General features: G+C 39.7%; 1 protein-coding gene across 1 annotated transcript; it reads right to left on the bottom strand.

The window, feature by feature from the left end:
• Nucleotides 1-1,369: 1,369 nt before the first annotated feature.
• On the bottom strand, nucleotides 1,370-11,069 carry LOC134879658 (plasma membrane calcium-transporting ATPase 1-like). Its single transcript, XM_063906148.1, has 19 exons — nucleotides 11,058-11,069; nucleotides 8,795-8,977; nucleotides 8,206-8,403; nucleotides 7,606-7,863; nucleotides 7,074-7,199; nucleotides 6,731-6,883; nucleotides 6,362-6,505; nucleotides 5,774-5,988; nucleotides 5,443-5,685; nucleotides 4,836-5,077; nucleotides 4,522-4,759; nucleotides 4,106-4,285; nucleotides 3,779-3,866; nucleotides 3,379-3,485; nucleotides 2,891-3,082; nucleotides 2,190-2,403; nucleotides 1,871-2,082; nucleotides 1,667-1,774; nucleotides 1,370-1,521 (listed from the first exon to the last, which is right to left on the bottom strand). The coding sequence occupies exons 2-19, from the start codon at nucleotides 8,943-8,945 to the stop codon at nucleotides 1,453-1,455; spliced, it is 3,138 nt and encodes a 1,045-aa protein (XP_063762218.1). The 5' UTR covers nucleotides 8,946-8,977; nucleotides 11,058-11,069; the 3' UTR covers nucleotides 1,370-1,452.
• Between the last annotated feature and the right edge of the window lie 3,572 nt (nucleotides 11,070-14,641).

Here is a 14,641-nt window from a genome sequence, read left to right as displayed (position 1 = left end):
TGCTGAATACAATGCCTATATGAGCAGTGAGTTTTCAAGAAAATCAAAGCATAGTGTGCTGTCTGTACCACGGTTTGTATCAAAATTACTATTAGTCATTTACACTCCCTTTTCTACAGAGGTAAAATAAGTCATCCTACTGTATAGAGAACATTATGCTAATTTTGAAACCTTTTGCAGTAATCATGGTTGATTTGTATTTGAGTCATGCACTTACAAGCGACCAACTTGCATTGATATAGGACACCAGTTGGTGTTATAGTGGTGAAACAAAGGAATGGCAGCTTGCATAAAACATTATATTGTATGCACAATATTTGTCCTCTTTAGTGCTACAATTTAACACAGAAAAGGCAACTAGATACTCAACTTAAATATAATTGTCATGCAAGCAAGCTAAGAAAGCAGAGATTGTGTACACAGAAATATTACTTTTCATATTTATTGAATGAGGAGAAATAAAGGGTAATCTTCTATCTCACTTATAGCACATTACCATTCAAGTCTATGTCCCCCTTAAAGCACACCATCAAAGTAATGTGTAAAGCCAGTGGTTTTGTAACTGGTTTTGACCTTTCTATTTTTTGCCCACTTGATGACTCTACATAATGCCAGTTGCCTGTGGATTACAGCCCCAAGTAATTACTGATAGTTAAACACTGATTTTTAAAAGCACAAATAGATTGAAGTCCATTCATCAGGGTAAGAAAAGACATTCGACCCATGATATCAGTGATCTCGCTCCATTGAAATATCATTGTGCATTAACAGTATGCATATAGCATAACAACAGATGTATGAGCTTAATCCAGCCCTTAGAAAAAGTAGTAATTTTCCTAATCCAGACATCCATATGAATGTCAGAGACACTTAACAGCAATTTCATAATTTAAATGACTGATATTTTTGGGGAAATATATAGATCATTGTTTCACTTCATCTAATTTAACAAGAGCTTATGTATATCTGCATCATTGTTGGAGATAATAGGCAGCATAATGAGCCTTTGACTTCTATTTTAACACATTTAAGCCAAATAATAAATACCTTTTAAGCATCACTGAGTGCTCTTTATTCTTCAACATGAGATAAATAGATTTTGAACTGGCAGCTCTGTTTGCAACTAAAGGTGATGCGACTATATATTTACATTTAGTCCTTTCTTTATTTACAATCCTCTCTTATAATGTGCGTTAATTGTCAACACATGTAGTATTTAGAACATCTTTAGAATGTCACCACCACCGTTCAGCTTGTAGACTTCATGAGAATTTTCAGACATTACTTTATTTAGTTCATTTAAAAAGTCAGGAGCAGACCGGAACTAATAACTAAAAATGAATAATAAAAATACAATGAGGGTAGCCCCCTTAAGTGTATGGGACCAGGCCAGGCAGCATGTATGGTTCTTCCACGGGCCCCTGGCTCCTCTTCTGCCCACTCTCAGTGCGGTCAATCTTCTGCACGACTCACGGTCTCTGGGACCTTAAGGCAGCAGCAGGTTGGGAGGCAGCACACCAGCTTAGAGAGGGGGACACACAAACATTACGCCACAGTCAGACACAAAGCTAGCACTTCCTGTATGAGCTGAACATTGTTAAAGTCTGGCTAGAAAACTTTTGTTGCATGTGATCCCTGTCTCGGAATAATTGAAAAAGTGTCTCACCTGTCCCCACAGAAGGCTGCCGAAACCCAGAGAGGAACAGTACAGCCACTGCTGCCAGCTCAGAGCAACACAGCTGAAGGGTGAACCCCCAAACTGCACAATGATGATCTACAGAAAGAAGGGAGACACAGCATCATACGGCAAATCTCTAATCACTCTACACTGTGAACCAGACCGGGTGTGACGGCAGCCCTCGCGGGTTACCTGGGTGAGGAGGGTTCCCAGGAGGATGACGCAGAAGATAAGGTTTTTGAAAACCCCCTTGAACACGTTTCTCTCTCCGTGGATCTTGCGTGCGTTGATCTCATTGAAGATTTGCAAGAGCACAAACGTGTTGAACACCATGGTGTAGTGTACAGAGGGCGGGGCGTGGAGGGGGGCGTTTCTGCCACTCGGGATACCAAGTAAAACCTCACCTGTGAAAGGGAGGGTCAAAGTAATCAGGCTATTTTTAAAACGTTTGTTATTAGGAGGTTTTAAGTGAGTCTGTTTTAGACCACTAAGCTGTATTGCGTTTACTGACCGTAGTAGATCATGGTGAAGATTACGATCAGCTGGTAGATGGCGTGTCCAATGATGTTCTTCGTCATGGTGAGGGAAATGAGCGGCTTGTCACGCCCATAGGGTTTCCTGAGCAGCAGCGCGTCGGTCGGCGGCTCGGTGGCCAGAGCCAGTGAAGCGAAGGTGTCCATTATGAGGTTCACCCACAACATCTGCACAGCTTTCAGAGGAGAGTCCTGCGAACACACACACACACCTTCTGTCAGAGTCGGTCAGTGTACATGGATATCCAGCACTTTTGCACTTGAATTTAAAACACTCAGTTTGATAACATTTAATTAAGAAAACAGAGACCCACATCTTTGGATCTTTGACCATAAATGTGTAAAACGTTTTCTTAATTTTGCATTTGACGAATACTAGGAAGTTATCTCTTTTAGAATGTCATGCATTTTATATTATCTGTCATGTTTAAAAGAAGAAACAGAGATTTCAAATGAAAACGTTTTGGTTAAGTATAACCAGTGTAGTTCACTGATCCACACCATCCATGAAGCTTTGAAAAAGAGACCGAACCATGACATTGTTCCCAATGGCCCATCCAGCACCTTAAGGTAGCCCAGCAGCCTTTTTTTTTAGCAACTCTATGAGTGTTTGGGTGAATATTTTAGGTTGTTCTTTCCACCCATCCTGTAGGCAGCATCGGTGTCAGGAGGCTGTCACCTGGGTGATACAGGCTCCGGTGAAGGCCACGATGACGGCGACCACATTGACGGTGAGCTGGAACTGCAGGAACTTGGAGATGCTGTCGTACACATTCCTGCCCCACTTCACAGCCTGCACGATGCTGCTGAAGTTATCGTCTGTCAGGATGATGTCAGATGCCTCCTTCGCCACGTCCGTCCCTGCAATGCCCTGCACAACACAGCATGCTGGTTAGTGAACACAAACCTTACACCAAAACCTAGAGCCTATGTTTGGATTAGGACTAGGCCACAGGGGGGTCAGGTCTTTTTAATGCTGTTGCATCGCAGGTGGATAAACGAATTTATCAACAAAAAAATATCTTAAAGGAATAGATAAAAATGAATGATAGTAAAAAATATAAATTATTCAGAATCAATCATCTTGTATTTACCGTTTCCCAAATCAGTTGTTAATGTTACAAAGTTTGCTATAAGAAGCAGTCTGATGACACCAACAATCTTTACCATGGCGAAGCCAACATCCGCTTTCTTGAGGGCAGGTCCGTCATTTGTTCCGTCTCCAGTTACCGCGACAACCTGCCTCTTCTCCAGCAGAGTGCTGTCGATAATGCCTGAGTAATGATAAAAAGACAAACAGCTTAGACACACTGAAGGGGAAAATAATAATGAAGCTGTAACTCTGATGGTCTTTGAGAAACACAGCTTCGGTTGTCTCGAGCCTTTCTTTTCCATTTTGTATCTATTTCTTAAATTTAAGGTTCAGGGCTTCCTCTGAATTTCTATTGGTTTTGATATTTACTTTTGAGTAAAGCACTTAAAACGGAGTGAAACATTGTCATATTTGTCCCAATACCCATCTGTGTGACCCCCACGACTCACTTTGACCTCATAAAGTGTGTCTCACCTTTGACCAGATTGTATTTGTCTGTCGGAGACGATCTGGCAAGCACTCTCAGCTTCGGCCAAACTTTGTCCATTCGCTCCTGCTCAATCTGCACAAAAACCGAAACGACATAAACATGAAGTGTTAGCTGAGAAACATACATTTAATTCAGTTAGCAGACAGGAAATTAAAAAAAGACAAAAGTCTGCGACACAAAATCTGAAATTCAGACCTTTCACAGAGTGTATAGAGCCAGAAGTCCTAAAATGTGAAGTTGGTAGCGCTACAAAGAAATGTGTGGGGTCTTTAGAAACTGATGTCTTGTGATTCAGTCTGTGTTCGTCTGACCTCTCCCTCACTGTTGCGGATCCGTCGGTTGAACTCCTTTCCGTCCATACACAGAAAGTCTTCTTCAGGTTGCAGGATGCCACATTTACTGGCTATGGCCCGGGCAGTACTGATGTTGTCCCCGGTCACCATGCGGACAGTGATCCCGGCCCGCTGGCACTTTCTGATAGCTTCTGGCACCTGATCAGAACAACGGAAGAAACAATGAGGTATTTTTGCTCAAAGATTGTGTTGATACAGTCAGTGTCATAAATTGTTCCCAAAACATCTCTCCTTCAACAGAATGTCTCTTCCTGACCTGTAGAGGTGATCTAAATATCAGTACAGGTAGTTATCAGAACTATTTACTAATTCCACTAGTTTAAAACCCTCACAAAGTGCTTAAACACTGTGAATTTTTACTACAGCTGACGTACCTCAGGTCGTACAGGGTCTTCGATGCCGACCACAGCAAGGCAGGTGAGGCCGGTGAGGATGTGCTCCTCGTCTTCCCAGTTAGGCTCTCCGTCAGCGGCGGGGAAGTCTTTGTAGGCGAGGCAGATGGTCCTGAGGCCCTGAGACGCCATCGGCTCGATCACCTGCTTCACCAGCTCTTCTCGTTTCCTAGTTCTGAAGGGTATTGTCTCGCCGATGGATGTCATGATCTTAGAGCACCTGGAACAACAGGAAAGAATCATGTGATCTTCATAGAACTTAGCCAGAGTTGTGTGAGCAGTAGCAGCAAACCTACTTCTGGAGCAGGATCTCAGAGGCCCCCTTGCTGAACATTCGGTAGCTGCCATCATGGTTGTCTAGCACCGTGCTCATGGACTTCCTCTCAGAGTTGAAGGTGTAGACCTTGAACAGACTCTCTTCTGGGATTTTGTTGCGGATGGTCTCGTAGTCTCGGTGCATTTTGAGGGAGAATCCCAGTAAGGCACACTCAGTCTTGTTTCCTATCTGGCTAGGCAGCCCACCCTCCTTCTCTGGAGGCTGCAGGAAACAGCAGCAGAGAGGGTGCCAAGTCACAGCAGAAGTTTAATTTCTTTCATTACACAGGTTCTTTACATGGTGTATGAATCAAATGCAGCAACACATGACAATAACATAAATCCAATAGCATTGGCAACACACACTTTTTAACAAATACAAAACAGATAAGTGTTGAAAATGTTTTCCAGGGCCTTGGATAAAAATAAGACAATTTTGAGATGATGGGTAGGAGGACCAACTTTGGCTTCTTTAGTAATTAGTAAACACTGGTATGCTGTCCATAACCATATGCCAGAAAATGATTAAGAATTGCAGAATAACAGGACCAACCGCTTCCTGGATGGACGGGTATTTTTTAATCTCACCAGTATCTTGGAGGTGTAAGCGCAGTTGACCCCAATGCCTGTGGCGAGCAGATCCATGGCCGATGCAGAGATGTCTTTCATCCTCGGCACCCCTTTGTAATAGTGCCCTGTGATGTAAGCCTGCACGACCGTCATGCGGTTCATAGTGAGCGTGCCCGTCTTGTCGGAGCAGATAGCTGTTGCATTGCCCATGGTCTCACAGGCGTCCAGGTGGCGAACCAAGTTGTTGTCCTTCATCATTTTCTGACAAACGAGGAATTCAGAGTTACCCCAACTGCTGCTGTTGACTGTGCCTGAGTGACAGGCTGTGCAGTGTTGTGTACTAACAGACCTTGACTGAATAGGCCAGGGAGATGGTGACTGCCAGAGGGAGACCTTCAGGCACGGCCACCACCAGCACCGTCACGCCGATGATCAAGAACTTGACCAGGAACTGCACGTAGATGGGCATACAGTCGCTTGCCCAGGGGACCCCCTGAATCCAGAAGGTATCGATCACGAAGCGAGTGATGAGGATGATGACGGTGAGAGACGACATGAACAGTCCTGAAGACACAGACCAAAAGACAGTTTAGTTCAATGAGCAGTGAAAAGTGTTAAGAGACCAAATTGAGAGTGAACCTGAGACTGAAACCCAGAGGACGGAGAGTTATCAATAAAGTGTCTACATTGATTTTCAAAAAGGATAAGGAACACCCCTGTAAGAGAGTGGGAGGTAATTGTTTCACAGCACACTTCAACTCATAATGGTGAAATGATGATGGTGTACGGTAGTTGTGATTTGTATTATTAGAAAAAGGAGAGAAAAATATGTGTGTGTTTGGGTTTTGTTGTACACAAACAATCATGTAGTTAAGTTATTAAAGTCACAAACTGAAATAGAATGCCAAACAATGATATGATATATTATAATAAGTACCAGCTTGGCCGATCTGCATGGCCATTCTGTTCAGCTTGGCCTGGAGGACTGACATCGTCTTGTTCGTTTGTTTTTTCTTCCTTTCTGGCTTTCCATCCTCGTTGAGCGGCTGTATGTCCATCACAGCGCCATCATTGTTTTGTCCTACAGAGGATAGGAAGGCAGTAACACAAAAGTAGAGTCAATTAAGCCAGGTTTAACCCAGCATAGCATACCAGGTGATGTTTGTTAATCTACTGAGATGTATGTATTGTTACTACCTCAAAATCAAACTTCAACTTAGACTACTTTTAATGAAGCACTATAATGATGATGATTAATGGTAAGTAGTCTCTAGAATAACCTGATTGCTTTATGTTCTGAACTTACCTTTCTTGTCCAGCTCCTCTACCTTTTCTTTGTCAGCATTCTCATCACCATCTTCGTCACCAGCAGCGAGCAGCGCGAAGATGATTCCAGTCTGAGAGTTCACTCCTACAGCGGTGACCAACATCTTGCCAGAGCCCTCCATCACATGGGTACCTGAGGCAGAGAGACAGGAGTTGATCATAACGGAAGCTGCAGACAGTAGGGCTTTTGGATTATTTTGGACCATATTGAGATAAAGATTATTAATAAAAAATAAATTGACTTGAAATAATATGTATGTTGTTTATCTGTCATGGTCCTTTTTCCTGCTGTGTTTTCATTTGAATAGACAAGAGTGAAGCACCTGACAGCAACATGGGGTCCTTGTCCACACTCTTCTTGACATGATCCGACTCCCCGGTCAGAGAACTCTCATCAATCTTCAGATCGTTGCCCTGGACCAGGACGCCGTCAGTAGGCAGGAGGTCACCTGGAAAAACAAACAAACAGGTACACTGTAACAACAGCTCACCCTCATCAGGTCATCTTCACAACATTGTATCTGTCACATGAAAAAACTAAAATGATTGTATTGAAACAACTTTCTGACATGATTATTCTGAGCGCCAGTGTCTTTGTCACATTGAACTGAGAGCGTTACTAAACAAAGAGAAGATTTTCAATAGTAACGCAACAAACGTCCAAAACGACTAACAAATATAACGCAAGAAAGCAGTCAAACTCAAAAGGAGCAAAAGCTGGATGTCATGTCAAATAAGAAATTGCAACCGTGTCAAAACTAACAACGGAAAGCATTTTCAAATAGCTATATTGCAAGCAGTTCTTTTGGCAGTCATCGTCAACTGCAAGTTGTGTTGATCCACTTCTTCCCTCACCATATTTGACTTGTGCGATGTCTCCGACGACCATCTCCGACACCAGGATCTGGATCACCTTCCCTCCTCGGACCACAGTGAACTTCTGCTCCTGATCGATGCGGGTCTGGAGTCCGCGGAATTGCTTCTCTTTACTCCAGTCATTAAAGGCTGTCACTATGACGACGCAGACGACAGACAGGAGGATGGCTGCACCTTCAATCCATCCAGCCTCCGCCTCACTGTCCTCCACCACTCCGCCAGCTGCTTTGCCACAGTCTGAACAGAGACAATGTGTATCAACATTACATTATTTTACCTTGCTTATTTAACTGCTGACCTACATCTTATGCATGTCATAGAAGAGGACAGTATATATCTAACGTTTTAATGTGATCGTTGAAAAACAAAAATGACGATAACGCACCCATCTGTCACTCAGCTTCCAACCCACTTACAATCTGTAGCCTTAATTTAATATAATTAAAACAGCAATTTTTTGGACCTGAAAATAAACTGTGAGTTGTCTACACACAGGTTTAAAATAAAAGTCACAGAAAGATACTTATCTGAAGATGTGAAAGTTTAATTTGATTGTTTCAAAGCTAAATCCAAACTCACGCTGTCTGTCAGCACTGGGTGGACTGTAGAAGGAAAGTGCTAGTGAAATGATGGCTGCCACTTGCAGGATGATGAGTGTGACATCATTCAGGGCTTTCCACACCAACTGCAGAAAGGTTTTTGGTTTTTGAGGAGGGAGGAGGTTTTTTCCATACTCCTGTTGCCTGCTCTGGATGTCCTTGGTATTTCCAGCCAAACCTGCAGCAGGAGACACAAAGACAATATCAGAGACATGTCCTCCTTTGATCCTGGTTGACATCATAAGACCAAGTACAATTACTTTAACCATCGTTGATCCAAAATAACCACAATTGAATCATAATTTCACATGTTTTGTTTTTTGAGACCCTCTGGAATATATATCTTGGGAGACTCGTATAATTTGTCTTAATGCTTCGCTAACAATACGCGTTTTCAAATTCGAGGGAGGGTCAAAACGTTTCCATAGATTCCAAATCTATTGGGCTGTATTATGGGCAAATGTGTCTAATATGATACCAACCTACATGTATTGTATAATATTGTCTTTTGTTGATTTCAAGGACTTGAAGGATTTGTCTGTCTTGAAAGTGTTTTTCATCATATTTACCATTGACAGGTGATGTTCCCAGCCGGGAACACAGTCCGTTGACATCTGTATAACACTCCTTGATCTTTGTACAGGATTCTTCTCCTCTTAGCTCCATGAGGTTGCGCAGCTCCTGCAATGAGCAGCCGAAATTCCCCTCCTTATGCTTCATTATATCTCCTTCCTCTGGGACTCGCCAGAGACCTACCAAAAACATAGATTAAGTAGTTAGCCTCAGGTGCAGAGCTGCCCGATAGGGATTCTGTGACTGTAGGGGTTACATTTCATGTCATGAGAAAAACACACAAGTACCTGTAGGAAGACATTTGAAAAATCGCTACACAGAGACCTGCTTGAACAGTGAAGCAGGACTCCAAGGTCAAGTCCTGGATATTGTTTCTCAGAAAGTGAGGATTACATATTAAAAACAGTTTCTTTTATCATTTCAAGTAAAAATAACTGCATAATAAAACACAATTCAAAACAGGGAACTTTCTAAAAATGTGTATCTTAAAATAAAGTGTTCAACTTAAAAAATAAACAAATAACAATGGTTATTTATTTTAAACAATTGAGTTTCACTTTTCTTCTTTTTTGTTTACTTTATTCAGCATTTTAACAGTCTCAATCTCATTTTATAACAAGTAATCTTAACACATGTGAACAGCTTTATCACGTCCCTTCAACAGACGTGTGGATAGCTGGCCATGACAACCCTATGCTTTATTAGCCATGTACTTAATCTGATTAGAATGTTGCCTTTGCCTAGCAGTGCCATGGGCCCAAGAGCTTGAATATAAACACCTGTTGCTAACACTACCAATAGGAGTAACGGTTATAAACCGTTATGTTTTGAATTCCTGCAGTAGGGATTCCTTTATTCAAATCAATCAGTGTACTAATACTCAGTAGACTTTAGGTAGAGCCATTTAACTAGCAGTTGACCAGCTCATTTAACTCCACCTATGATTGTCATCATTTAACGTTAGCTTCTTAATTAATCTGAAAAAGCAAACGGTACTGCAAAGCAGGATTTCTTACGTTTTTTAAAAACTTTTAATTCACCTTGGATGCAGGAAAGTTACTTATTAAAATAGGACAAAAAACAAACAACGTAAGGGATATATTTTGTCAGTCTAGTGTCAAAGAAACTCAAATAATTTGGTGGCGTTTAACAATATACACTTTATATTTATTACATCATTTAACGTTAGCTTCTCTGAGTCAAACACATTAACATGGATAAATGTCAGCTAACTAAACGATATCACCAAGGACACAACGACGTCAGGTGGCGCTGTTGAATAGCCCAAACAGTTGAACTAAATCTCACTTTACCACAATTAACACTTGCTAAATAAATCTGAAATTCATACACTACTGAAAACCTGGATGTTTAGAGTCACGTACCTTTACCAACAAGTTGGATGCAGATGATGATGAAGCTGGTAGGTAAAGAAACTAGGACACAAAAACTTCTAAATGTATAGTTTACACCCCTGTTGTTAAGGACGAGAGAACGGGAACCCTGTCTCGAGTATCTTTTAAATTGAGTGTTTCTTCATTCTACATAATATACCCATGACATTGTTTACATACGAAACCGTTGACAGCAGGGGTTACCGTACCTTAGCATGGAGAAAATGTGTCTCTGGTTAAAATGTAAATACAGTTTAAAAATATGTTTTGTCAGTCTAGTGTCGATTCTTCTATAAATTAGTGGCTTTAGTGATACACATGTTATGATTGTCATATCATTGATGTTTATTCTATATGAGTCAACGCATTAGATTAATGTTAGCTAGCTAAGATAGAACCGATGTTATGTTAGCTAGCGCTGTTTATTACCAAACAGTTAATCTCATTTAACTACATTTAACACTATTAAATTCATCTTAAAAAGCAAATAGTTTAACAGCAGTATTTTCAAAGTGTTTAACTTTTTAAAACACCGTAGATGCATAAGAGCACCTTGTGAAAATAGTGCTAAAAAAAAAACGTCAGTTAGCTTAGGACAAATCTCTGGTTAAAATTCAGTTTAGTTTATTTCAGACTATTTCTAGTCTGAAATAAACTAACATAATTTGGTAGCAATAAACGTGCTTTTCATATCATATAATTTAAGCTTCCTGAACAGTCGAACAATATGAATGGTAGTTAAATGTTAGCTAACTAAATGATAGCACCGAGGACACTGTAGCGTTAGGTGGCGCTGTTTGATTACCAAACAGTTTGAAACACACCGAATGCTAATTGAATAGAGAGAGCAAACATAGTAACTTACCTTTACCAAGAAGTTAAATGCCGATGCTGAAGAAATTTGAGAATAATGAAAGTAGGGCTGAAAGCTTCAATATATACACCCCTGCTGTTAAGACAGAGAGAACGGAGACCCCGTCTCGAGTACTTTTTAAATGTGTTTTTCTTTATTCAGTCATATGAACGAAACATTGTGCATTGTTTACATACAAACCCGTAAACAACGGAGTGCACAGCTTCATTGTAAAGTGGAAGAAAGGAAAACAAAACAAAAGGTGTTCTTTTATATATATATATATATATATATATATATATATATATATATATATATATATATATATATATATATATATATATATATATATATATATATATATAAACAGTTAGTTAATTCATGAAGTTTTGAAAGGATAACTTGATTTGAGCAGTGTGGCTAATATCTGAACTACAATAATATTCCAACCTTACAATACATAACCACCTTTTTTCCAACTAAAGCATCACCTTACTGTATATTGCTAAAGAAAAATGTATTTTGTATTGCATTTGTAGTTTCTTGTAAACAAGAATAAACTACATATTTAATTTGTTTCAGCATGAAGTGGCTGGAACAAATTGTGTTCAAACTCATACATACTATAAGTATAATACATCGTAATGGGGATAAACAAAATAATGTTTTTCCTATTTTTGTTTAAATAATAATTCCCTAATTCACCTGGAGATGGAGCTATCTCATTGTCTTATAAACAACACATTTCGGAAGGTATCTAATGGTGTGCAATTAGCTTTATATTTATATAATTTAAACCAGCCTAAAACTCGTTTTACCCCAAGGATTGATTTTATAAATTTGACAATTTACAATACATTTTGAGCAACTAGCTTTTCTTGTAAACACAACCAAAGCTCAAGTGTTCTGACTTGCTTGATTTACAACGATGTAATACTTTATCTGACCACCAAGGATCAGTATAGCCTAACATTAGACTGCGGTACAGGATTTAAGGTTGACTCATTTCCTCCATTCAATGTAGTACTGCACAAAAGGCGTCCAATAATATTCATTACATATTATAATAAATATAGTTTACCAAAAATGTGTACTTGTGTCATATTATGTTATGTTTTTAGCTGTTGCTTTCTGATGTACCAAAAGAGGTTAAAACATTTCGGAAGATGATGTCACTAATCTCTTGTAATCTTTTGTCTGATCCCTGTGAGAGGGGAGGCCCAGTTATAAAGGCCATGCCTCTTGTGCTCTGTGCCTTCTGGACCACAACTCTCACTAAGCCTGGGGCTGTGTAGAATGATATCAGAACATAATAGAGAATGTATTTGGGAATCAGCTTTAGCTTTCCCATTGTATTGCGTGATGATGACCAGCGACAAAAAGCGGATGGAGTAACTAATTGAAGTTGTATTATATTACATAATAGTACACTATTCACCACAACTAAGTTGTTACTCTGCAAACCTGTGCTGCAAGATGCATACTTAGTTACTCTTGCCAGGGTATGGTTAATGAGAAATGTATCATCACACTAGCTTGAAGCTTCTTCAGTTGAACTAGATTATTTGGGGACAAAAAAAAAAGCCACTTGTCTGTAAAGAGGCCAGAGAAAATAAAAGATACGGAGTGTGCTGTGACAGTAAATTGTTCAATGTTTTTTCAAAGAAATGGGGAGATTTTAGAGGCAATGCTTGGACAGAAGAGGGGATGCTGCCTTCGAGAGTTGAAAAGAAAGAATGGTTGGTAGAGGATGAGAGAGATTTGCCTCGATGAATTTTGGGATGAAAGATTGGTGTGTGTGTGTGTGTGAGAGAGTTAGAGAGAGAGTGAGTGAATGCCAAAGAGAAAAAGCCTGGGTGTGTTGAGATAAGCGTGGGTCGTTGGGAGGTTGTTGTTTTCCAGGCACACTATGTTTGAATGTGTGTGCTTGTTGTCTTTATGTGTGCACAGAACGGTTGTTACTAGTTGTTGAGTACTGATTTGGGAGTGCACACAGTTTTTGTCAGCTATAAATGGCGCCACTCTGTAAGCGTCCCCCCTCCTCTCTCTTACTCAGTCTGCTGCTCTTTCTTTTTCCCAGAATTTTTTTTATCAGAATTGAATGATTATGTGAGAAGTTTCTCCACTGTTGTTTACTTCTTTTTTTTTAAATTGTGGGCAAAAGTATATCTTATCTACTTCATGCTGAGAATACACTTGTTATGATGTCTTCATGCCATGTAATCACATCTCGATCCACTACACAAAGCCATAAAATAAAATACTTCATTGGTTTTTCTGTGATGGTAAATGCAAGGACTATGTGGGTTTGATCATCTGTTGATTTGAAATTTGAAAGTGAAGACAGGAATGTTCTATCTGGACAGTAAGTTAAATCCTTTTGAATTAGCAAAGTTAATTTACCACACATTAAGTTCAGCAAATTTCAAGTATACTATAGTTAAACTCAGTAAATGCCAAAACAACCTTTAACCAGAAGTACCTCCAACAGATGAGTAAAAGGGAGAACATATTAAGTTAATATTTCTGTAGTGCTCAAATTGTTGCATTATCTTTAAATATAATGTTTGGAATAATAATAATAATAACAGCGCCATCTCATCTGCAGAATGGTGAAAAAGGACTCAGCAAATCTATAAAAGAACCCATGAAGAGCAAATATCTGCCATTTTGTATTCATTTATTTACAATAAATGGATCACAATTCATTTTCTGCCAATCAATTGATCTATTATTCGACTTTTAAGTATTTTTAAACTTAGCATTTCTTTTATTTAAGGAAAAACATACATAGAAACAAAAAACATAGCCTTTAAAAGCACCTCTAAAATGGTTGTTATTGAGATAAAGGGAAATGTATATCATCATGCAGAAATTAAGTCCTATCTGTTGGCCCTGATTTGAAATCAAATATTATTCATTTATGACTTCTAAAGCAAAGAAATTATGGAATCTGGCTGATGGTAATCTTCTATTTACTTTAATAATAATTAAATCAGCCTTTCTCTGCTCTATTCTCCATGCTTTCTGCTCGAGTAAACCTGTTTATTGATATTCTTTGGCATAACCTTGTCGTCTGCGCTTTGTTTTGTTTTTTTCTTCCTCAACATCGAAATTGTCTTGTGGTTTTGTTGATACTTAATCAGTCCGAGCCTGCTGTGTGCCGACTCACTGCCTCAACTTGTGAATGGGCTGGTTCAATTGTGAGGAAGTTTTCCAGACTTTTTATTTCCCAGTTGAAACTCTTTTCTAGAGGTGACCCCCACCGAGTCACACAAACACTCCCTCGCAGACTGTTTACCATCACAATGCTGACACTGGCACTTTCCCTCGCTGTCAGGAGGACTCATATTTATGTATTTTCATTGTAATTAGATGGCAGTGTTTTTTTATGTCCAAAATGCCCTTGTTTTCCCCCACTGGCGCTTTTCATCCACGACCACAGATCAAATGGTGCTTCTGCCAACGCTTTGCTTCCCAGAGCCAGTGAGAATAAAACCCACCAGTAAACAAAAGATAAAACACCCAAATGAAAGCTGGAGAGGGAGCAAAATCAACACAATGAGACGGGTTGTGTGTGTTTTCTCTCCTGTTGG

Source organism: Eleginops maclovinus, chromosome 2 (assembly GCF_036324505.1).
Source record: "Eleginops maclovinus isolate JMC-PN-2008 ecotype Puerto Natales chromosome 2, JC_Emac_rtc_rv5, whole genome shotgun sequence".
In the NCBI taxonomy this organism is placed as follows: Eukaryota; Metazoa; Chordata; class Actinopteri; order Perciformes; family Eleginopidae; genus Eleginops; species Eleginops maclovinus.
This window is presented reverse-complemented; position numbering and strand designations above follow the sequence as displayed.

What these genes read in the sequence shown, in the direction of transcription:
- LOC134879658 (XM_063906148.1), bottom strand. Translation starts at nt 8,945, where the DNA reads ATGAAGCATAAGGAGGGGAATTTCGGCTGCTCATTGCAGGAGCTGCGC. An exon ending in AGAGGAGCTGGACAAGAAAG is followed by an intron (nt 6,506 to 6,730) that starts GTAAGTTCAGAA and finishes TATCCTCTGTAG; the next exon opens with GACAAAACAATGATGGCGCT. An exon ending in GCAGCCTTCTGTGGGGACAG is followed by an intron (nt 1,522 to 1,666) that starts GTGAGACACTTT and finishes CCCCTCTCTAAG; the next exon opens with CTGGTGTGCTGCCTCCCAAC.